The 26,073-nt window shown below is 35.3% G+C and overlaps 1 protein-coding gene across 1 annotated transcript in view; it reads left to right on the top strand.

The window, feature by feature from the left end:
- USH2A (Usher syndrome 2A (autosomal recessive, mild)) overlaps positions 1-26,073 on the top strand; it is an 802,205-nt gene that overhangs the window by 575,846 nt on the left and 200,286 nt on the right. The window contains exons 44-46 of the mRNA XM_011929421.1: positions 1,870-2,079; positions 3,404-3,606; positions 9,522-9,634. Of these exons, the coding sequence (XP_011784811.1) occupies positions 1,870-2,079; positions 3,404-3,606; positions 9,522-9,634 (526 nt within the window). The remainder of the gene's footprint in view (positions 1-1,869; positions 2,080-3,403; positions 3,607-9,521; positions 9,635-26,073) is intronic.

Here is a 26,073-nt window from a genome sequence, read left to right as displayed (position 1 = left end):
GTTCCCACCTATGAGTGAGAACATGCGGTGTTTGGTTTTCTCTTCTTGTGATAGTTTGCTAAGAATGATGGTTTCCAGCTGCATCCATGTCCTTTAAAGAAACATACTATTCTCAAAGCTGTATCACTTTATATGGCCATATGCTGGGATCTCACATATAAATGAATGTATATAAGGAGAAATGCCACTTTTTCCTCCCCATTCTTGAACTAATGCTGTTTAACTTTTTTCTTTTCTTTTTTTTTTTTTCCTGAGACATGGTCTCATTATGTTGTCCAGCCTGGAGTACAGTGGCACAATCTCAGCTCACCACAACCTCTGCCTCCTGAGTTCAAACCATCCTACTGCCTCAGCTTCCTGAGTAGCTTGGACTACAGGTGTGTGCCATCACGCCTGGTTAGTTTTTGTACACGGAGAGATGGGATATTGCCATGTTTCCCAGGCTGGTCTCAAACTCCTGAGCTCAAGTGATCTGCCTGACTCAGCCTCGTAAAGTGCTAGGATTACAAGTGTGAGCCACTGTGCCTGACCTGAGTAATTTTTGATGCATAATTTGACATGAAATTTCAGAAGGCTGGTAAGCCAACACTCCACCCCTATCCTAACAAATGAAGGTAATCGTTTCTGTTTAAAAGTCTCTGAAAGTAATACTTATGTAAGTAGAGCAACATATAACTTCCTACCTAAGAAAATATAGCTGTTTTCATGTTCTCTTGTTGAAGAATCGTTGTGGGCAGATAATGAGAAGCAGAGCCTAAGGAAAAGAATGGATAAATTGGGAGGAAGAGGAGATAAAATAATAGACTGGTCTTTGAAAAGATAAGGGTTGAAGAATTGATGAGTTATATTTGCAAGACAGTTAGTGATTGATTTTGGTATCTTTTAAAGGCTTGTCTACATTATAGAAACACATTGGACTAGAAGAGAAGGATGAGAGCCCTGATAAAAATTTAAGTATTATCCTGAGCCAGTCCTTAAGGGGAGCATGCTATGTAGCCCGGTTACATTGACAGTGTACATAAAAGATATCTATCTAAGCATCCTTCTAGGTATCATTTAGCAAATGTTGTTAGCAAGTTAAAAAATTGTGTCTAGGATCTGTGTTAGGAAATGCCTTTATTTGTATTAGCCTAGTCTTCTCTCTAGGATTATGTTACTTATGAGCAGAAGTTGTTCCACGTATTGTATACTTTTGTTTTCGTCTTAGTTCCCTTTCATAAGTGTTATATCAAAGTTCTGATGATTCATTGAATAATTATAAGTAGCGAAATTAAAATATTTAAAGGAAATTAAAAAGTTAATGAGATTTTTATAAGACTCCTATTCCTATATAAGACTGCAATTAATTATGGGATTGGGGAAAAAATGCAAATTATTAAAAAATAAAAACTGTCCAGATGCAGTTGTTCATACCTGTAATCCCAACACTTTGGGAGGCTGAGGTGGGAGAATCACTTGAAGCCAGAAGTTTGAGACCAGCCTGGGAAACATAGCAAGACCCTGTGTCTACAAAAAAAACTGATAAAAATTAACTAGTGTGATGGCCTGAGCCTGTAATCCCAGCTACTTGGAAGGCTGAAGCAGGAGGATCATTTGAGCCCAAGACGTCAAGGCTGCCATGAGCCAAGATTGCACCACTGCACTCCAACCTGGGTGACAGAGCTAGACTCTGTCTAAAAAATGAATAAATAAAGTAAAAACTCTCATTACTAGCACTACCAAAAAGGAGATCCCATAAGCTTTTTTAACATTTCCAAAACAAGGCTCTCTAAGCTTCTTTTTTTCTCATTCTAGAAAGCTAATGATAGAATTTTTTTTCCCCTGAAACCCTCAGCTATATTCACCATGTCCTGCATTTGTTGTTGACAGCTATTCAAGACCTACAAGGTGAAGTTGAATATTATACACTTGTTTGGAGTTCTGCTACCTCAAACAACTCTCTAAAAATCTTACCAGATGTAAACTCTCATGTCATTGGCCACCTAAAGCCAAACACAGAGTATTGGATCTTTATCTCTGTCTTCAATGGAGTCCACAGCATCAACAGTGCAGGACTTCATGCAACCACTTGCGATGGGGGTGAGTCCAGATTCTAAAGGATATTTGCTTCAGAGATGCGAGTGAAATTGATTGATTCTTGCTGGGGTTGAGATCAGTCATCCCTCCATTATAAAATTTCCGGTGTAGGAGGGAAGAGGGTGGGGGCTGAAATGCTTAAGTGCTCACTGTCGTCAGTAGCAGATCAATAAGCAGTCCCATTGAGACAGAAGCACAAGCTCTAATAATGATATCAGCCCAGTTTGTTCCTGTTCTTTTCAGTGTATACTTATTTTAGAGTTGAGTTCACATCAATAAATGGTGACATTTAGAAACTTTTTTTTTAAGATTTGCCCTCAGAAGCAGTATGTTTTTCAAAACGACAGCTAAACACAGTGAGAGCCCTCCCTGAGTCACCAGAAATGGTAGGTGGAAGTTCAGCCTCTGAGAAAAATTGCCTATGACTCATTTCTAAGCCAGTTAGCAAGGGGGAGGAAGCAAGGGAAGCAACTTGTGAATCTGAAATGTGTTTGGAATGGTCTTTCTAATCTTTTTGGCTTTATAAAGTCTCATTATAAACATTATAATATCATTACCTCCCAAGCAAGTGTTCCAGGTCATTAGCAGAGCTCTTTAAGTGTGAAACCCATTTCCCTTTGTGGTGCCAAAGGTCGGCACCTTTTGTTTATAAAATAGGGTAGATCACAAGGACAATTCTTCAACTAGTTAAGATGGGTTCTTATGATAAAAATAGGTCTTTGCATAGTTATTTCTGACATGCTTGAATAATTATGTAATTTAACGCTAAGCAAGATTTTTTTCTTATGTTAGATTTCATCATTACCTATGATAATCAACATTCAAAATCATTTACATAATGACAATATTGCATTATTGCTTCATATTGCTTGAGTTACAAGCTAGTAACATCAAATTATTTTTCACGTTCCACCAGCCTCGTTGTATTTGAGTTTTATTTTTTGCTTAAGGAGCAAATTTTATTTCCTTCCCTCCCTCCCCTGCACCTTGAAGGTATAGAGTGAAGGGACAGAAAAAAGACAAAAAATAGATATGTGTTAGTGGTGCAGATGGGTGAATAATTTATCATCATATCCCACTGGTCACATAGTATTGAAGATTAGCACTATGCTGGTGGTATAAAGCATTTTACCACCAATTCTTATGGTTTCTAACTGAGAGTATAATAAGCCAATTTACAGAGGACTACAGACTGTGATAACTTCATCAGCGAAAAGCAGATAAGCAACGAACCCTTTGCTAAACCTAAATACTAATCTGCATTTAGCTTAACATGTGCTTTTTCAGAGACAGCTGGAGTTTATTCAGTTTCTTCCTTTAATTCTAGAGCCTCAGGGCATGCTTCCTCCAGAGGTTGTCATCATCAACAGTACAGCTGTACGTGTCATCTGGACATCTCCTTCAAACCCAAATGGTGTTGTCACTGAGTATTCTATCTATGTAAATAATAAGCTGTACAAGACTGGAATGAATATGCCTGGGTCGTTTATTCTGAGAGACCTGTCTCCCTTCACTGTTTATGACATTCAGGTTAGAATATTGCTTTTTGATGGTTAGGCTTATGGATATGTTAAATAAAACGTGCCAGGCTATGTCTTCAAGTGGATATCTTCTGTCTTGGTTACAGATTATTTCTTTGGTGGAGAAGGGAAAAGAGAGAAGGGAAATTGATCAGAATTAAATCTGTGTGCTGTAGGCAAACATGTGAGTCTCTGGAGAGAAGATAATGATGATACAGAAAACGATGGTGATGAGGATGGTGATGAAATTCTCACTGACAAAATGAAGCTAATCATTTATTCTAAATAAATCTTGCTGAGCAGTTTACCTTTTCCCTGGATCTTTTACTGAAATCAAAATCAGAATCAGTTTATAAATGTGGAGATTCTTTTTCTCTTCCCATTTCTCCTAGTTACTAATTTAATATTTCCAGAGAAGTTATGAAACTTCACTTGGTGTCAATTTCCTCTTTTGTAAGGGCAATGGACTAGATGACTTAAAACATTCTAGCCACCTCTAGCATTCTGTGATTCTGAATGCAACAGGAAGACATAAATAAAAAACATAGCAGACAAAAAATATTAAAAGGTTTTATCTGAAGATGAAATAAATATATTTATTCATCACTCAAAAACTGTTCAATGTTCTCCGCATATGTGAGAGTAATTGTGGTTAAAATTTTTGCCGTTGGACTTCTTTAAGAATCTTACGAAATCAGTGTACTCTGCCTTAGAAAAATATTTATGCACTGATCACTTTTAAACACACAATTTTAGAAAGTGCACTGATCACTTGAAGTCAAATTCATAGGCTTCTTCAGAGACTACTGGCCTTAAAGGTAGAAAAAATGTAGATAATACTAAGGCATAAAAAACAAGGAACTTATCTTCACGGAATTGGAAATCTTGTTGGAGTACTAAGACATAAAAGATAGCAAGGCTAAATGTGAAAATGAGTGATGGAAAAAAAAAAATCAGAGTATTTCAGAAACCCCACATTTAGAGAAAGCTTGCAATTTACTAAATTTTTAAATGAACTATGCTACTTCTAAAATTCATAAGAGCTTCATAAGATAATTTTCAGAAGATATTAAGCACAGAAATTTTATTTGACCACAGAAACTTTTTATTGGTTCTATCCATTTAGTAGTATTACCTTATTCGGGTTTCCATCTCCTTTTCCTGACATTTGAGGTTAAGACATACATAATCATCTGGCTACAACCAACCAACACTTTAGTCTCCCCTACTGTGACTCATAGACCTAGCTTCCTAAGAAAACCAAATAAAAATATCTTTGAATAAAGAAGAAAGGTACATTAATTATTTTTCTTTTTGTTTTTTATTTAAATGTATTTTATTTTAAGTGCCGGGATATATGTTCAGGACTTGTAGGTTTGTTACATAGGTAAACATATGCCATGGTGGTTTGCTGCACCTATCAACCCATCTACCAGGTATTAAGTTCCACATGCATTATTAGCTATTTATTCTGATGTTCTCCCTCCCCTGATGCCCCCACAACAGGCCCCAGTGTGTGTTGTTCCCCTCCCTGTGTCCATGTGTTCTCGGTGTACAGCTCCTACTTGTAAGTGAGAACGTGTGATGTTTGCTTTTCTGTTCCTGTGTTAGTTTGCTGAGGATAATGGCTTCCAGCTCCATCCAAGTCCCTGCAAAGGACATGATTTCATTCCTTCTTATGGCTACATAGTATTCCATGGTGTATATGTACCACATTTTCTTTATCCAGTCTATAATTGATGGGCATTTGGGTTGATTCCATGTCATTGCTATTGTGAATAGTGCTGCAATGAACATATGGATGCATGTATCTTTATAATAGAATGATTTGTATTTCTTTGGGTATATACCCAGTAATGGGATGGCTGGGTCTAATGGTATTTCTGGTCCTAGGTCTTCGAGGACTCACCACACTGTCTTTCACAATAGTTGAACTAATTTACATTCCCACCAACAGTTTAAAAGCCTTTCTATTTCTCCACAGCTTCACCAGCATCTGTTGTTTCTTGAGTTTTTAATAATCACCATTCTGACTGGCATGAAATGGTATCTCATTGTGGTTTTGATGTGCATTTCTCTAATCATCAGTGATGTTAAGCTCTTTTTCATATGCTTGTTGGCCACATAAATTCTTCTTTGGAGAAGTGTCTGTTCATGTCCTTTGCCTACTTTTTAAAATGGGGTTATTTTTTTCTTGCAAAATTGTTTAAGTTTCTTATAGATTCTAGATATTAAACCTTTGTCAGATGTATAGATTGCAAAAATTTTCTCCCATTCTGTAGGTTGCCTGTTCACTCTCATGATAGTTTCTTTTGCTGTGCAGAAGCTCTCTAGTTTAATTAGATCTCATTTGTCAATTTTTGCTTTTATCGTAATTGTTTTTGACATTTTTGTCATGAAATATTTGCCTGTGTCTATGTCCTGAATGGTATTGCCAAGGTTTTCTTCTAGGATTTTTATAGTTTTGGGCTTTACATTTAAGTCTTTTATCCATCTTGAGTTACTTTCTGTATAAGATGTAAGGACGGTGTCCAGTTTCAATTTTCTGCATGTGGCTAGCCAGTTTTTCCAGTACCATTTATTAAATAGGGAATCCTTTCCCCACTGCTTGTTTTTGTTAGTTTTGTCGAAGATCAGATAGTGGTAGATGCACAGTCTTCTTTCTGAGGTCTCTATTCTGTTCCCTTGGTCCGTTTGTCTGTTTTTGTACCAGTACCATGCTGTTTTGGTTACTGTATCCTTGCAGTATAGTCTAAAGTCAGGTAGTGTGATGCCTCCAGACTTGTTCTTTTTACTTATGATTGTTGTGGCTATACAGGCTCCTTTTTGGTTCCATATGAATTTTAAAGTAGTTTTTTCCAATTTCGTGTAGAATGTCAATGGTAGTTTAATGGGAATATCACTGAATCTATTAATTACTTTGGGCAATATGGCCCTTTTCATGACATTTATTCTTCCTGTCCATGGGCGTGGAATGTTTTTCCATTTGTTTGTGTCCTCTCTGATTTTCTTAAGCAGTGGTTTGTTTTCATTGCACACCATGATTCCCATAACCTACCTGAGTTGTCTTAGTATGGAATATGTGGACTGATGTTTATGTTCATGATTCTTACAGTGAGTCCATGTATGCAGGTAGGCCATAGGCCAAATTATAAAATAGAAATCAAGCTCCAAATAAATTAGAAATATAGCTATGTAAAAAAGGCTAACACAGGAAGGTGATGGAGGATTTGCTGTATTGTCTTCTTTTGACCCCTGTTCGAAAAAGCTCATTTTTCAAAGACACCTTATTCATTTGCTTTATCAAGACTTGAAATACAATCTAGAAGTGAGAACACTGTGTGCTGTGCATGGATGTGCAGCTCAGCTCTCTAACTCTGGATTAAGAGTTAATGTTTAAAAGTGTTTAAGGCCTATTCTATGGGGAAGGCTTTATTTATACCACTATTGGTTTGAGTCAGGTATAAATAACTCAAACCAGTAGGTATAAAGCTTCCTCTTCTGGTAGCCTGAAGAGAGTGGAAACAGATGAAGATGCAAAAGACCAAAGTAGAATCCAATAATAGAATTTTGTTATTAGTGACTAAGATATTGTTATTCCTGATTATTATATTTTTTTGTGAAGCTTTTTGCAGTCCAAGAATACTGTACTTGACATAGCTATTGCATTTCTGAAAATTTGAACATCAAATTTCAGTGATTTTCATTATGATGTCAAAGGTTATTTGGTTTCATTTAAAATAAGCATTTAATTGGAATGCCTAATACTTTAGAATTAAGGCTCTCTATGCAAAGCCCATCTGTAAAATAGCTATTGATTTTAAAGCACATAACACACCCAAGTATCTACTTTTTTTTTTCTGAGACAGTCTAACTCTTGTCACCCAGGTTGGAGTGCATTGGCACGATCTCGGCTCACTGCAACCTCTGCCTCATGGAATCAAGCAATTCTCATGCCTGAGCCTCCCAAGTACCTGGGATTCCAGGTGCCCACCACCACACCAGGTTATTTTTTGTGTGTATTTTTAGTAGAGACAGGGTTTCACCATGTTGACCAGGCTGGTCTCAAACTCCTGACCTCAGGTGATCCACCTGCCTCAGCTTTCCAAAGTGCTGGCATTACAGATGTGAGCCACTTTACCCAGCCAAGTATCCACTTTTTGAATAATACCTTTATATGTCCCTTTTACAAATAAATAATCATTTCATTTTTATTCAGTTTTATCTCTTTTTAATATAAATAGAGTAAGCTTTATATTTGTGTTTCATTCACATGTTATACAATATAGTTACAGCACTAGAAATAGGTCCCAAAATGGAGACTTGGAATGTTAACATTAGTAAAAATTAAAAAATATTGGCACATTTCTTTAACATTTGAGGTTAAAAAATATATAATCATCTGGCTACTACCAGTAGCCATTGATCATTTTCCTTTGACCAATGAATCAAAAGAAATGTTTTCTGGAGAAACATTTGAATATACCTAAGTAGTTTAGAGCTTAAAGTTATGTTAACATTTAGATGAGAAGCCAGTAGGGTACAGTGGAGACCAACTCAGATATCCAAAATCTTACCAGCTTGATCATATTCCCTTTCTTCTCTGCAAATTTGTTTAAATGGAGTTATGAGGAATCAATACAATTATTTGTGCTTATTTCCATTATAATATTTGGCACATATTAGATACATAATAGATTCAGTTGAATTGATTCTGAGTTACTTCATTATGTATCATAGAATCAATTTTTTCCAATATGTATAAAGTTCATTTTCATTAATTATATTACAGCATTATATTTTAAGTTCATCTGCCTTTATTTCAGATTTAATTGGACATGCTTAGAATGTATGCCCTTGATATTTTTTAAATATCCACTATTAATACCTCAAAAGACAATATGGCATCAATGAGTAACACAACTCATACAGCATTATGAACATATGCCTCAACTAACATTTAGGTACACTATTAATAAAATAGCATATCTACTAAATATAAGAATCCCATTTGCCTTTCCTCAACCATCAAAGGAACAATCAGATAACTGTTTCACATAGAAGCTCAGAATTAGTGTTTAAGATTCATCAGCACCTAGCTTGCCTTCTCCATTTATGTATTAGATACTCAAAGTAAATTAGCACTGTAAAAAGTACAGTTCCTCTTAGTTTTATCCTTTAATTGAGAGCAAAATGATATTGATTTGTAGATGTTCCCAATCTTTTGTGTATTCATTTCTCTCTCTTCCGTCTTGGTTAATGCATTCCTTTTGTGTTACTAATGCTTGATGAACCCCATTTCTAATCTTCAGTTATTTCCACTCTCCTCAGTTTTTATTCAGATTAGGTGGCAGAATTAAAGGGATAAATGATGATTTTCTGCTGTGATTAAGGTAAAAATACAATTGCATCTGGAATAAATGGATATAAAATACCTCAGCCATATTGGAAGGCTTCTCTAGGCCTCACTTTTCTTCCACTAGACATTAGTATTTAGGCTATTTGTTTTACAGTGTCAAGACTTCCAGAAGATATCATCGTTACACTACTTAGTCATAGATTTAGAGAACAGTAAGCAGTGATAACCTATTATGTTTGCAAACTGTCACTTGGGCATCTTCCATTCCTTGACTATGCTCTGAGTAGATTAATGTATTTTTCTCTTTCTGAATAGTTGAAACCAGAGAGTAAACATCACCATTCCCATCACTAAATCAATTGTCTTGATCCCAATTCTGTACCCTCCTCTGAGCTCATTCCTTCGGAGTCAGTTAACATCAAAAGTGAATATTGATTAAACCTCAAGATGTTATAGAGAATAGTTATAGAGATTCATGTGAAATGAGGGAAGGTGGGATTCAGACTATTGTTAGTCTGTATTTCAAAAATGGTTGCATTTATTTTTTTCTAAACTAATGTTTGCAGGTTGAAGTCTGCACAATATATGCCTGCGTGAAAAGCAATGGAACACAAATCACCACTGTGGAAGATACTCCAAGTGATATACCAACACCCACAATTCGTGGCATCACTTCAAGGTAAAAAATTTTGTGTCAGTTAATCTAAGGAACTCTGATCAGAAGATATGAAAATAAAAATCAAAGGTGTCCTCTCAGCCATGACAATCTCATTTAATGGGTTCTTACAACTATGTGTGTAAATCAAATTTTTGATATTATTTCACAGATGTTAATCTTCACTGGACATCCAAAGACATTTAATCTTTAATTTCCCTGATTTCCCAGCCTCAGATTTTTTATTTAGTAACCTGTAAACAAATACTGGAAATACATGTCTCCTTATTTGAATGTGTCCTTTAGTGAATCCTTTTGCAAAGCATAATACACGCTTAATTGTAATGACTACCTTCTAACTTAATCTTTTTGGTTAAAAAAAAAAAAGTGATTTATATACATCAGAGTGCCCTAAAGATAGAAATCTGTAAAATTAATAGGGCAGATAATGTTTGGATAACCATTATCAATTTTGTCAGCTTCTTTGTAGAATCACTTTATTTTTCTTTATTCTTTTGTTGCTGAGAAATGACCATAGTTTGAAAGCAAGTCTCTTTATAATTCATAATTAGTAACAACAATAATAATAATATTTGGTGTTGTTTCCAAAGCTGAAACTAAGATGGTAAATTGTTCATCTGTTTGTATCAACTTGAGGCTGGGAAAAGAAATCTTAGTGCTTTCACATTATACTTTTTGCTTAAGCCAAATGAATCACCCTCACCTATACATACAAACAACACACACACACAAACACACACACAGAAATAATCAGTCTATTATTAATGTTTCAATTCTGAAGGATTCCTCTATGGCATGTTGAAATTTCCAGATCTTAAATCGGTTAAAAAAAATTAGCACTGATTTTGGCAACCGATGGTTAAAATAATTAGGAAAACCCAACTAACCGGACTGTTAGCTGTTCTTGGCAATAATCATATCTTATCTCCTTGAGTATATCTTCTCTCAAACACATGATAGATAATGATCTAATTTTTGACATACTAATTAGTTTATAATCCCCCCAGCAGATATCTCCCAACCTATTCACAGTATTATCTACTATGCAGGAAGGAAATAGTCACATAAATGGACATTAGAGACCTTTTTTCTTTTAGCAAATACATCTGTGGCCATAATAATATAGAAGGCAAAAGTAATACAAAAGAGTATAAGACATGATTCTAAATTTGCAAAGTTCCAGTACACTGTGGAAGATACTCCCCTAAATAAATGTTTATAGAACAATGTGAAAAACACTATAGTAAGAGGTTTATGATGTGCAAAAAGAACATAAACAGAAAAATAGCAAACTTTACCCAGAATTGTCAGTGAAGGCGTCATGGAAGATGAGACATTTGAGTTCAGTCTTGAAAAGCTCAGGAAAGAATTATAGTTAGGTGGGTGAATGTTTTCAAATTCTTGTCTACTGGCATCCCCATGACTCAAGCCCATGTGAATGATATAACAGAATATGCCTCATAATACATATTTATTTATAACTAAAAATAATACCTAAGCTTTATAAGAAATGGAACAAATGTGACTGTGTCTCTAGGATTTTTTTTCCTTTAAGAAGATTATTACACGTAATAACAGGACAAATATTTTTAGTTGCTATTAAAAGCTGCTTGTATCCAAATACATTAAATCGATGGCAGAAACATTAAAGAGAGTATTATACAACAAGAACAAGGAAAGTGAGAGAGGAGACAACAACAGAAAAGAGATTGCAACATGATTTTGTAAGCAATATTTGTCAGAAAGAGGCAAATGATTTAATACAGTGGAGAAATTTACAACCAAAATATTGGTTGATGAAAGAGAATAATGACAGGAAACAAACTGTTTTTTCCACATAGAACTGGAGAGGCTGGGCACTTAGAAGTTTTAAGGACGTAAAGAGGAGGAGGGAGGGTAAGAGGAGGGAGGGTAAGGTTTAAAGCTGAAATCGTAGAGCAAGACACAACTGTTAACAAAGAAGTGTTTGGAATCCCAGGTTTCTTGCCTCTTTGCTATGCGTCCAGGGGTCTATTTCTCTTCCTCCACATGGCAAAGTCCACCGACCAGGAGATTAGACATTTATTCTCTGGAGAAACTGAGGGCTACTAGGCACAGGGGAGCTGAGATGAGATGCAGAAGTAAAAACAGTGATAAAGTGAGACCACAACCTGAATGGTGCGCTTTTTGGCTAATTTTCCCAGTTCTGTCCTCAGGAGCAAGTAGCCAAGTCATAAACACCTCCAGATAGGAAACTGAACATTCTTTTCTAGAAAAAAATGAATAATCCAAATAAAATACCTCCAGACAACAGCATATAGGCATCCCTAACAGTAAAAACAACTTGCTCCCTGGTCACGCAGTAGGGAAGTATGCCAGTCAACAAGGGTCACCTACCTGTAAAGCTTTTAGTCAGCCTTTTTTTTTAATTTTATTTATTTATTTTTTTTTGGTGCATCACTCTTAAAGATAAAAAGGGGACCAAAATAAACAAAAGACATGATACAATAGATTCAGAGACAATGCAGGTGAGGAAAAAAAATTATAACCTCAGACAGATAAAAGAAGATTCTCTAACCATAAAACGACACGAGCATATTGAAAAAAAAAAACATGGATAAAAACCTCATGGAAATTAAAAGGGTGAAAAGCTGAATTGAAACTTTCGAAGAAAGTTCAAGGGAATGTCTTTGAAAGTGCAATGAAACACAAAGATTTAAAAGAGAGAGAGAGAAAGAAAAAAATAATAGAGAGCATCCAGGAAGTCTAATATTTGAATAATAAGAGCTTCGAAAGAGAATCAAAGGAAAAGAGGGAGAAAATTTTAAAAAGACAAGAAAATATCCTAGAACCAATGTACTACTGTGCAGATCAAAAGATTCCCCGGATACCAACAATATGACTAAAAAATGATTACATATAAAGGGATATTATCAGGAAATTGCAGAGTACCATGTTTAAAAAGCACATCCAAAAAGCTGCCAGGAAGAACAGACACTACCACAATCAAGATATGAAACAGCATCACGATGTCGGGCTCCTTTATTGCTAACCTTTCTTCTACCCTTCCTAAAACTAAGCGAACACTACCACGTTTTGGTCTGTATAATTCTGCCTTTTCCATATTGTCATGTAAATGGGTCGTATAATATGTAGCCATTCAAAGGGCTTCTTTTACTTAGCATAATGCATTTAAGATTTGTCCGTCTTATTGTATACATACTAGTAGTTGTCAGTTTTTGTTGCTGAGTAAGTTTCCATTATATGAAAGTTCTACAGTTTGTGCGCAGTTTGGATAGTTTTCAGTTCTCCGTGACCATGATTAAAGTTGCTATAAAACATCTATATACAGGTTTTTGTGTAAATATATTTTTTCATTTCATTTGGGCAAATACCCAGGAGTTGGATGGCTGAGTCATAAAGAAACTGCTAGACTGATTTACAAAGTTACTGTAACATCTTTCATTCCTACTAGCATTGTATGAGAGCTCAAGTTGCTCTACATTTTTGCTAGAACTTGAGATAATATGAGGTGTTTTCCTCTTATTTTTTAAATAGTAATTTTAATAGATGTTTAGTTGTGTGTTATTATGGTCTTAAGTTACATTTTCCCTGATGACTAATGATACCGATAAGCTTTGCAATTGATTTTTGCATGCACTTTGGCATTTGTTTACTCTGGGAAATGGTATCTCCAAATTTTTTGCTAATTTGTTAATTAGATTCTTTGTTTTCTTATTTTCTGAGTTTTGAGAATTTTTAAAATATATTTTGAGTTTTTTGTCACATATGTGATTTACAAGTATTTTTTCTCCACCCTATGATTTGTCTTCAATTATCTTTTTTTGTGTGTTTTTAAGAGAAAGAGTTTTAAATTTCAAGAGAGTTAGATTTGTTACTTTTTCCTTTATGGTTTGTGCATCTGGTATTTTATCTAAGAACTCTGCCTGAGTCAAGGTCACAGAGACTTTCTCTTGTCTATTTCCTAAAACATTTGTATGTTTACATGTTGAATTTATGCCTACGATTGGTTTTGTATTAATTTTTGTACACACTGAGGCATGGGTCAAGGTTAATTTTTTGGCATGGAAGTATTTAATAGTTTCAACAAAATTTTTGGAAAGATTATCTTTTCTTTATTGAATATCTTTAGATTTTTGTCAAAAATCAACTTAAACATGTTTTGTAGGCCAGTTTTGGACTCTTTTATGTTCAGTTTATCAATCTGTATGTCTATACCAATATCGCACAATCTTGATTACTGTAGCTCTACAGTAAGCTGTCAAATCACATTGTATGAATCCTCCAACTTTGACCTTTATAAAAATCATTTTGGCCTTTCTCACTACTTTGCCTTTCCATATACATTTCAGAAACAGGTCATTGATATCTATAAAATATGTGATTTTGATTAGAACTGCATTGAATTTGTGGATTGATTGGTAGAGAATTGACATCTTAACAATATCAAATGTTCTGGTTCATGAACACACTGTTGCTCATTTATTTGCATCCTCTCTCCTTTATTTGATCAGTGTTTTGTATAATTCAATATGCAAATACTGAACATATTTTATTAAATTTATACCTAATTATTTATTTGGGGGGTGTCATTATTAATGTTTCTTTAGAACAAATTTAAATCCAATTGTCTGTTTCCAGTGTGTAGAAACACAATTAATTTTGGAATAGTGAGCTTACATCCAGCAACCTTGCTAAACTCCTTATAAGTCTTAAGAGTTTTTTGTAATTCCCTAATCTATGTAGATCTTCTGCAAAGAGAAACTGTTTATTTTTTTCCTTTCCAATCAGTATGTCTTTTATTTCTTTTTCCTGCCTTATTGCGCTGGATAGTTTAATAATGTAATAAAAGCACATCCTTGATTTGTTCCCAATCTTTGAAAGAAAACTTTCAGTATTTTACCCTTAGATGTGATGTTATGTATGAAATTTTTGGCAATGCCTTTTATCAGGTTGAAGAACTTACCTTTTAATTTGCTGACAGTTTTTGTTATAAATGGACATGGAATTTTGTCAAATGCTTTTTTGGCATTTTAAATTTGTACTATAATCAATTATATTTACTGATTTTAAATTATTGAACTAGCCTGTATTCTCTGGATAACCACAATTTGGTTGCGATATATTTTCTTCTTTATATATTGGGGGATGCAATATACTATTATCTTGTAGAAAATGTTCGTCTGTGTTCATAAAATATATTGGGCTGTGTTTGATTTTCTTGCAATACCTTTGCCTGGATTGGGTATCATGGTAATTTCTGGTCTCATACTAACTTGGGAAGCATTTTCTTCTTTTCTATTTTGTGGAAGAGATTGTATAAAAGTTATTATTTCTTAAATCTTGGTAAAATTCACCGGTGAAACCCATATTTGCCTGGAGTTTTTCTTTGATGGAAGGTTTTTTAACTCAGAATTCAGTTCCCTTAATAACGTATGATAGTTTGGCGATTTATTCTCCAGTGAGTTTTGTCATCTTGTGGGTGCAGAAAATTAGTTAATTTAATCAAATTTGTCAAATTTATAAGCAGGAAGTTGTTTGTAGTATGTTTGTACTGCAAACAACAATTTGTTGGAACTGATTTGCACTCTTTCAATTTCTGACTTTGGCAGTAAATGCCCTCTGTTTTTCTAGTCAGCCTAGAGGTTTATCAATTTTGTAGATCTTTTCAAAGAAGCATTTTTGGTTTTATTTATTTTCTATATCATCTATATTATTTTCTATTTTCCATTTCAGTGATTTCTGCTCTCTATTTTTTTCCCTTTTGCTTTGCTATTCCTTCTCTAGTTTCTTAAAGATGAAAACTTTCATTATTGATTTGAGATCTTTCTTTTTTCCTCTCCATCCTGCTTCGGTGTAAAGCTCACAAATTTTGAAATGCTGCATTTCATTTCATTTGTTCAAAATATATTTTAATTTCTCTTGAGACCTCTTTAACCCATGGATTATTTACAAGGGGATTGTTTAATTTCCAAGTATTTGGGATTTTTCAGATATGTTTCTATCTGGGTTTCCAGTTTAATTTGATTATGATCTAGAAACATAATTTTAGAATTTCAGTTATTTTAAATTAGTTACAGTTTTTTCAGGGCTCAGAATATTATCTATCTTAGTGAATGTATATGCACTTTAGGAGAAGGTACAGTCTGCTGTTGTCAGATAGAGTGTTTTGTAAATGTCAATTAGTTCAAGTTGAGTGATAGTGGTGTTCAGATCATCTATATACTTACTGATTTTCTGCCTCCATGTTTTATCAGTTATTGTGAGAATAGTGTTGAAGTCTCCAAATATAACTGTGGGTTTATCTATTTCTTCTTCAGATCTATTAGTCTTTCTTTCATGTATTTTGACATTTTGCTATTAAGTGCATACATGTTTAGGATTGTTATGTCTTGATAAACTGGCCCTTTTATCATTATGTGATAAGCTCTTTTACTTCCTGATAATTTCCTTGTTCTTAAGTTTATTTTGTCTAATACTAATATAGTCACTCCGGCTTTCGATTGCTTAGTGTAATTCTGGGTGATTTTTAGACTGATTTCTTCACATTTTGAATATTAAGTTATAAAAATCTGACTCCTGTTAAAATCCTTTGAAGAAAGTTAGAGTTCTTGTTTACTGTTTTCAGCAGGTTACCAACTGGTTAGCTTCAGACTCCAAATTCTGCTTTCCTTTGCTAGTGACTACAGTCAGTTCCTATTTTTTCATAAAGTAGCATAGCAAAGCTGTGAACTTTGCTTTACTACTCTGTGTCTGCACAATGGCTAATTTGGAATTTGGCTGTGGAATTATGTAATAGTTCAGATCTCGAAGTCCTCGCTGTGCTGCTTGCATAGCCTATGTATGTGAGGCAACCATAAATGTGCAGCTTAGAGTTCAGTCAGGACTTGTGTTGGTTCATTCATAAAATTGGCTTCCAACTTTCTTCTCTCTGAAATGTCCCCCATCTTTCCAGCTCCTTTGGACTTCCTTTCCTGGATTTTTGGCTAGAATGATATGATTTCTTTTGAAATGTTTGCCTTCCAGCCTGCCTCCCAGTTTGCATAACTAGAGTTGTTCTTAGGCAATGAGGTAGGAGGAATTAGAGAAAAAACAATAACAAGGACTTCTCCCACATTCTTTGGACTATAGAGGCCCCATTTCTTGATTTCTCTGGACTGAAAGATTTTTTTCCACCTTGGGGCTTTAGATTCCAATTTGGCCACAGCTGCTGCCGTGTGGCTCCTTGACTCTAATCATTCTCAGAGCAGGGCCCAGAAGAAAGAAGAGAAAACAAAACAAAACAAAAATGGGAGTTTTCCCTACACTCTCTGGCTTGCAAGGCTTTTTTGTTGTAGATACTCTAGCTGGAAAAAATTTACTTTCTCTAGGATTTTGCTTGCCTAGTTCACAGTTTCACACTGGTACGGCCCTTGGGTTAAAGATGGAAAGTAAAGGAGGGGGAGAAAAAATGGGAAACTCACCCTGTAACATTCATTCTTTTTTTTTTAAATTTTTTAATTTGTTTGTTTATTTTTTTATTACTATTATTATTTTTTTGAGATGGAGCCTTGCTCTGTTGCCCAGTCTGGAGTGCAGTGGCACGATCTCGGCTCACTGCAAGCTCCGCCTCCCAGTTTTACACCATTCTCCTGCCTCAGCCTCCCGAGTAGCTGAGATTACAGGTGCCCACCACCACGCCTGGCTAATTTTTTTGTATTTTTAGTAGAGACAGGGTTTCACCATGTTAGCCAGGATGGTCTCAATCTCCTGATCTCGTGATCCACTTGCCTCCGCCTCCCGAAGTGCTGGGATTACAGGCCTGAGCCGCTACGCCCGGCCCGGCCGTAACATTCATTCTTAAAGTTTTGGCTCCCCTCCTGATCAGCCTGCAATTGTTAACTTTTCATAGTCCTCAGATAGTTACTTTTTATAATTTGTGCAGATTTTGAGTTGTAATCAGTGGGAGAAAGAAGCTGTAATGGGCTTATTCCACATTGGCCTGCATGGGAAGTCCCCCTCCACCACAGTTTTCTTTCTTCCAATGCCTTTGGCAACTTTCCTTCCCCTCCCCACCCCCTGTCAGAAGCCTAGCAAAAACTTGGTATAAATCATTCATAACCAAATATTGGCATGTAAAATCTTTCCTTTCTTAAAATGATCCACAGTAGCAGAGTAACATTTTCCAAAGGCAAGACTCTAATGAGCAAGTATAGGCTGCCAAGCCATTAATCAAAATTATACCAACACCAAAGCAGTTAGCCTCCCGTGTGCATGATATTGTTTGTTTAATTTCATTATACTTCTGGCAATGTATATTTGTTAGTTATGTTTCTATTTTGGTTTTTAAAAATCTTTTATATTAGCAACATGCAGAATGAAATGTGAAATCCTTCCAGAAAAACATCAGCAGACGGGGTCTACTTCTCTAGCATTTAAAATGATTTGGTTTCTAAGAAGCCACAAATTTATTAGATTCTTTGTTTATTTTTGGTGAAATTCAGAAGTCAGTAAAATTTAACTTTCATATATTTCAATAACATACGGATAGCATACCAGCCTGTTTGATTATATGTGTGGAGTGTACCGACTCATCTTCGTCTTTGGCCTTAACTTATGCCTTGTTTTTGACTACATCTTCAGCAGTACAAGCCCTTATGCATGTTTTTCCTCTTATATATAAACCAAAGATGCCATAGCACACAAATATAGAAGGATCAAATGGACCCTTCTAGTTTTATAAGCTGCTGCTTCAGAAACAAGCTGTTTCTACACTGCATTTTCCATACTTGTCATATTATCATCAGCTCCTTCTATATCCCAAAAGAATACTAACTACAGATCGATAGCCCAGACATGTCTGGCCATGGCCTACATGTGCCCTGAGTAGTTCATTTATTTGTCTTGGTGGATTTGCTAGAGTGGAATTTAATCAATAGCTAATTCATTAATTCTGGTCCTCGAGAATGTAGAGACTGAGCTGGATAAAGATAACAGACTGGGTCTGGTTTTGATTGAAATATGACAAACACTGCAGCTGACAGCTTCACTGAGTACTGGCCTGACTATGAAGTTTAGTTATTTATTCCCCATAAATGGATAAACTAAGAAAATAACACAAATAAGAAAGATGTTTTATTACATTACTGCTAGTATTCCAAAATGCATCATTTCCAGGCATGAGGCTCAAGGGAAAGTAGAGAGAGAACTCAGATCATGTATTTTAATGTATTTAATTGGAACCATGGCAGTTTTTTCACATCCAAATCAGTTTGGGGATGTGTTATTGAGGAGGAGTGTGAGGTATAAGGTCTTTGTAGCACTCACAAATAATTGTTTTAAGATTTGCTTCTAGATGCTGAATGAGATCAATGATATTTTTACACACCAACTTTCCAGAAATCTTTCTGATAGCAGCATAGGTTAGATGTCTCTAAATTAATGCTAAACCACTATCATCATTAATGAATCTCCATATATTTTTTTCCTTCGTTGTTGTTGTTGAGACGGGATCTCGTTCTGTCACCCAAGCTGGAGTGAAGCTCACTGCAGCCTTGACCTTCCAGGCTCAAGCAATCCTACCTCAGCCTCCTGAGTAGCTGGGACAATAGACATGTGCCACCACACCCAGTTAATATATTTTAAAAATTATTTTGTAAAGATGGGGTCTCACTGTGTTGCCCAGGCTGGTCTTTTGAACTCTTGGGTTCAAGTCATCCTCCCGCCTTGGCCTCCCAAATTACTGGTATTACAGACGTGAGCCACACAGCACCCAGCATCCTCCTATATTTTTAAATTACTTAATGTGGAGTTAAGTATGGCTCAAGAGGTCAGAGCTTGTGGAGAAAAAGGATTCTCCTTTTTTCCTCACCAAATTTTGTAAGGCATGCCATGATATACTTTTATGCTATGACATTAGATATCAAGGAATCTCTTCTACCCTTGATTTTTTCTGCCTAACTTTTCTCAGTGAATGATAGCTTCAACTGAAGCAATGATTTTACAGTTTTGTAAAATTAAAAGAAAAAATTAATATTTTCAATTTAATTTAATTATGTAACATTAAAAGAAAAAATTAAAGCCACATTTCTGTTTGTTGCTTTAGAAGGCAGAGTGTTGGGCTGAAGGGTACAGAATGTCAAATCACTTTTTTTCACCTGTATACCAAACTCGCTTACCAATATGGGCAGTTGTAGACTATTTTTAATATGGACTAAAATTGTCTGCTTAAATCTTTAAAGGATATGGGTAGAACCTTGAAAAAGAGAATTTGGAGTACACTTAGTGCAATTTGTACAGATCCAATCAATAGCCTTATGGACCATGGCTTTTAGGAAATACTACTCATTTGATGGCCATGAGTTCTGATTATCACATTCTGTTTAAGGAGACCTTAACAGAATAGAGTCAGAATATATAGAATGTAAACAGGATAGATAGAATATATAGAAAAGGGAATACTGGGCTTATTCTTGTGGCTCTGCTATCACTATTTTCATTTCCTTACCTCCCTCTTCTTCTCAAACTCCTCCTAACTTCTTTACCTCTTGTAGCTCCCATAGAAAAAACTCGGCCGCTGAAGTAGCCTTTGAGTGCCTTTCAGCAAAATCCAGTTCTTCCTTCTAATTCACTTTAGCCCTCAACTGCCACTTTGTCCCTGATTCTCTGAACATTCATTGTTTTGTTTTGTTTTTAGTGGTTCCGTTAAAAACCCACTTAGGAATTCTGGGTGTCCTCAGGAAAAAGTCTCCCTATCTTGTTCAGGTAGTTCAAACAGTCTTGCAATTTTAGGCCATACTGATGTCTCAAAGATCCCTGGCCCTGTTTTCTCCTTAAACTCTAATCCCACCTATCCACTTGCCTATTGATTTTATGTCATGATATTCACCCAACACTTCCATAACCATGAGCCTCAAAAGTTAATTCTTATCTGACTCATCATCTTTTCCAACACCCACTTCTGCAAATGCACCACCGTCCTGCATATTATCAAGGATATATATCTTTGAAGTATTTTTAATCCCCTGAGTTTTATAAACATCGATTTTAGTACATTTTCTTTTGGAGCATCTTCTCATATATGTTACTCTTCTCCATTTATACCACTACCACCCTTGTTCATGTTTTCATCGTTTAAGTTTATATAACCACTTTATGGAGCTGTCTTAATCCAATTAGATACAAAGAGAAAAAAATATCCCTTACTTTTTACCTGCTACTTACTGCCTTAACTACACTGTCTTGGCTATCCTTCCCTCAATTCTCAAATACCCCTCAGGAACATCTTATGGCTTTCCAGTTATTTTTAATTATGAGTCTTACTTTGATAATTAAGATTCATGATCAAGTATTAAAAAGTCCATTCCATCACCATCAAAATATTAGCTTCGCATCTATTTCAAAACTTCTATCATTTCTAAAGCTCAGGCCTAATTGTAGCTTGCTCTTTTCCTCCCCCTTACTCTTTCTTCTCTATTCCATTTTATCCAAATATGTTCCCTCTCAATATTATCATTTCACTGCCATCACTGGTTGACAATCACAGCTCTCCATTGGCAAGTGATGCTTTATTGGGCAATTGTATGTTTTCCTTGAGAGGTCCTCCTGAGAATCTTTGAATAGCCAAATTCCCTCACACAAGTGTTGCCCTTTATAGCTGATCACTTGTGGTGCCAAAAGAGCAGAACATTCCAAAGACTCTTCCTGCTGGAGTCTCCTCATGCCAGAAGGCCACTGTCCTGGACAATGTACCTTCAAGGTAGCTCAAGCCTAGCCATCTTGCAAGGCGTTCACTTGGTTCTTGAGAAACTCATCCATCTATGCCATTGATATTGTGGTATTCTAGGCTTAACCTTTCATTGCAGAACTGCTCTGGCTAATTTCTGCCACCATAATTCTCTGAGAAGCAAGCCTTATTTTCTATGCTCATATAGACTGCAAAATTTAAGAGTTCCCTGTCAAGCTGTCCCAAGATCTCCTCACCACATTTTCCTCCAGGGACAAAAGGAGGGAAATGTGTGTCCCTTTTTATTAAAAGAACATGCGTTTTGCATTTTGATTTTTTACCTACTACAATTTATAATAAACATCTCAGTAGGATAATTAAATATTCAATGACTTGACTTGAAAGCAAAGAATCAAATTTGTCATATTACATTTATTTAGTCTTTGTTAAGTGTTCTGATCATTTTTGATAACCATGATCTGGAATAATATTGAAGAACTTGAGTGTGACATAAATGATTGACAAAAATGACCATATTGATAAGAAAAAAGGCCTGTGTAAACATAATCAGAGAATCTAGAGCTATTTAATCCATAACAATTTAGGTTAATATCTTAGAGTCAATGAAGATTTATTTTCTCTGGTCAAACAAAAATGTTTTGAAAAAATTGGGAGAAAATATTAGAATGAAATTTTAAAGAATAGTAATGTGAACCCTGACTCTTCATAAAAATTTGATCTGATTGCATCATTTTGATATTCACCTGTATAAAAGTAAGTGATAGTAAATTATTTTCCCTACATTCCTTTGTAGCTTCAATGGTACTTTGTACTTCAAGGGACAATTGGAAGTGATGAGATCTGGGGAGGGTGAAATGCACCTGTAATTCTAACTACTTGGGAGGCTGAGTCAGGAGGATTGCTTGAGCCCAGGAGTTTGAGTCTAGCCTGAGTAATATAGCAAGATCCCATCTCTAAAAATAAATAAAGAAGAAAGTGATGACAACTGTGGGGGTGGTCACAATAGTATGTAGTAGTAACTAATAGAATAGTAATTCTGTTGACAATATGACATAATTAAAAAGAAATAACTCCAACTAGAATGTCTGAACACTTGATGAATTCATGAAGGAAAATATATGTAAAGAACTTCTAGTTCCAAAATGATGACATAAAAGCAAGTTGGCTTCACTCCTCTCCACAGAAAACAGAAACAAATGTGCATAACTGAGATTATCACAGCAATATCCCAGAACTCAAATATGAGGAAAAGACAGTTCCCACAGTCACAGAGAAGTGAAAATCTCTAAGCAGATGGTAAGAAATTTGGACTTTCGTATCCACAACGCCCATCCTCTCAATATATTCCACACCGCGCTTGTGGAAAATATTTCCCTGACCCTTGATTTCTGCACTGGAAAAGTGCGATTGCAGTGGACAGTTTCCCGACCATCTTAGGTTACCTGGCAGGAGACCTTTACCTGCCTCAACCCACAGGAAGCATCAGGAGTGCCCAAAGGGATCTATCTCTGTGAGGACATCCAGAGACAACATGGGGAGATGGGACTACCATCACCAGCCCTGGAAATTCTGCTCTGTAACTCAGTAAAAGGAGATGCCAAATCAGAGTGGCTGTTCAGCAGCACACTGTAGTAGTTTTGCTCCACAGGTTTCCTGGGTACCAAAACTCACCCAGCCTCCTCACGCTACCAGGATATCCCCGTTGGAACCTCTCCTCTTTGGGAAAGGTGGTATTCTGATAGTTTACTGGAGACAAGGCAAACCTGGACCTGAGGCACCATCTAGTGCCAAAAAGGAGGCAGTGACCCAGGGAATTAAAAAACAAAATGAAAGAAAATGAACAGAAAAATTACAAAGAATTTCTGCAAACATATCTAAGAAAAATCAAAGCAAGGCAGAGAGAGAAAATTACAATAAATAACTAATCTTTCAATGCAAAAACATAGACATACATCCATAGGAAATGGAGAGAAGAGTAATATATGATAGGATGCTCCAAAAGAAAATGTACTAAAGTTGATGTTTAATAAACTCAGGAAATTAAAAATAATTCAAAGATACCTATCCTTAATAATATGCAGGATAGCGGTGTGTTTGTAGACATATGACCTGTTTCTTTAAACAGGGAAGCAGGATTTCCTCAAGCTGACAAAAGCAAAGAACAGTGACTGTCCCTGACAAGATGGTGATAGTTGAACTCTATGACCATGAATTCAAAATAACAGTTTTAGGGAAACTCAGTGATTACCAAGGTAGTACATAAGATAAATTCAGATAATTCTCCAAAGATTTAACAAAGAGATTAAAATGTTTCAAAAACTTAAAAAGAAATCTTGGATCTGAGAAATACATCTACTGAAGTGAAAAATTCATTAGAGGCTCTCAATAGCAAAATAGATCAGAGGAAAGCATCAACAAACTTGAGACAGGCTGTTTGAAAATACACAGAGGTGGGGACAAAAGAATGAAAACAAGTGAAGATCACCTACAAGATACATAGAAAACTACCTGAAAAGACCAAATCTAGAAATTATTGGTGTTCAAGAGGAAGTTGAACAACAGCAAGGGGTAGAAAGCTTTTTAAAAGAAAGACTAATAGAAAACTTTCTAAAATGTAAAAAATAGATAAATATCCAGATATAGAAATGTCAGAGAAGACCAGATTTGATTAAAATAAGATTATTCCAAGGCATATAATAATCAAATTCTTAAAGGTCAGTGACAATGAGAGGATCCTAAAAGCAGCAAGAGAAAAGAAGCAAATAACATATTTAAAAGCTTCAATTTGACAGCAGTCTTCTCAACAGAAACCATACAAGCTAGGAGAAAGTGGGATGACATTTTCAAAGTGCTAAAGTAAAAAAAAAAAAAAAAAAAGCCATATAAAAATACTGTATACAGTAAAGCTATCCTTCAAATATGAAAGAGAAATGAAGTCCTTCCCAGATAAATAAAAGCTGAGGTAATTTAACACTAAGAGACCCATCTTATAAGAAATACTAAAGGGAGTTCTTCAAACTGCAAGAAATAAAAAACTAATGCACAGAAAGAAAACATTTGAAAGCAAACCCACTGATAAATTAAGTATACAGACAAACCCAGAATATTCTAATATGGTAATTGCAGCATGGAATCCACTCATCATTTCAGGATGAAGCCCAAAAGACAAGTTTATCAAAAACAATAGTAGGCACAGCAACCTGTTAAGAGATAGATAACATAAAAATATACACATTGAGACAGCATAAAGTCAAAATGTGGAGAAATACAGTTAAATTTTAGAGCTTTTTCATTTTTTATTTGTTTTTATTCTTTGTTTTGTGATCTAAGATAAGTTGTCATTTATTTAAAATAAGTTGTTATATCTATTTTTTTGTAAGCCTTATAAAAGATTCACTAAAATAAAAAGCAACGAATTGAAACATGTTCCCAGAGATAACTACTTAACCACAAGGAAGACAGTAAGAAAGGAAGAGAGAAGTTGCAACACAACCAGAAAACTAAAAGCACTGAATACAAATGGATACAATTCTCCAATTAATAGGCATAAAGTACCTGAATGAATCAAGGAATAAGACCCAACTATAGGTTGAGAAATCCACTTCACCTATGAAGAAACACATAGACTCAAAGTTACGGAGTGGAAAAAGGTATTCCATGCAAGTGGAAACCAAAACAAGAGCAGAAGTAGCTATACTTATAAAATAGATAAAACTACAAGTCACAGACTGTAAAAATAGGCAAAGGTCACTGTATCAGGACAAAAGGATCAACTCAACAAGAGAATATAAAAATTATAAATATCTATGGACCCAACATCCGAGCTTCCAGATGCAAAAATTAATATATCTAAAGGAAAGATAGACTGCAACACAAAAAATATTCAGGAAATTCAACACCTCACTCTCAGTAATGTACAATTCATCCAGACAAAAATTCAACAAAGAAACATCAAAGTTAAACTACACACTAGACCAAATAAGTCTGACTCTTACAGAACATTTCACCCAACTGCTGCAGAATACACATTTTTTTCATCGGTACATGGAATATTTTCCAAAATAGATCATGGTTTATGTCACAAAACTCCATAAGTTCAAAAAAGTAGAAATTATATCAAATATCTTTTCTGACTACAATGGGATAAACTAGAAATCAATAACAAGAGACGAAACTTGGAGAATACACAAACACATGGAAATTAGACAACATGCTCCTGAATGACCAATGGGTCAATGAAGAAGTAAAGAAAACTTTAATATTTCCCAAAAAAATGAAAATGGCAATACAATATGCCAAAATCTATGGAACAAAGCAAAGGCACTATGAAGCAGAGAGTTCATATCAATAAACACCTACATCAAAAAAGTAGAAAGACTTCAAATAAACATGTTAATGATGAACCTCAGGGAATTAGAAAAACAAGAACAAATCAAACCTAAAATTAGTAGGAGGAAATAAATAATAAAGATCAAAGCAGAAGGAAATGAAATTGAGACTAAAAAAATACAGAAAATCAATTAAATGAAAAAAGGTTGGGGGTGGAACAAGATGGCCGAATAGGAACAGCTCCAGTCTCCAACTCCCAGCGCCAGTGACACAGAAGACAGGTGATTTCTGCATTTTCAACTGAGGTACTGGGTTTATCTCACTAGGGAGTGCCGGACAATCGGTGCTGGTCAGCTGTTGCAGCCTGACCAGCGAGAGCTGAAACAGG

This window comes from Colobus angolensis, unplaced genomic scaffold, assembly GCF_000951035.1.
Source record: "Colobus angolensis palliatus isolate OR3802 unplaced genomic scaffold, Cang.pa_1.0 Scaffold81, whole genome shotgun sequence".
Lineage (NCBI taxonomy): Eukaryota > Metazoa > Chordata > Mammalia > Primates > Cercopithecidae > Colobus > Colobus angolensis.
This window is presented reverse-complemented; position numbering and strand designations above follow the sequence as displayed.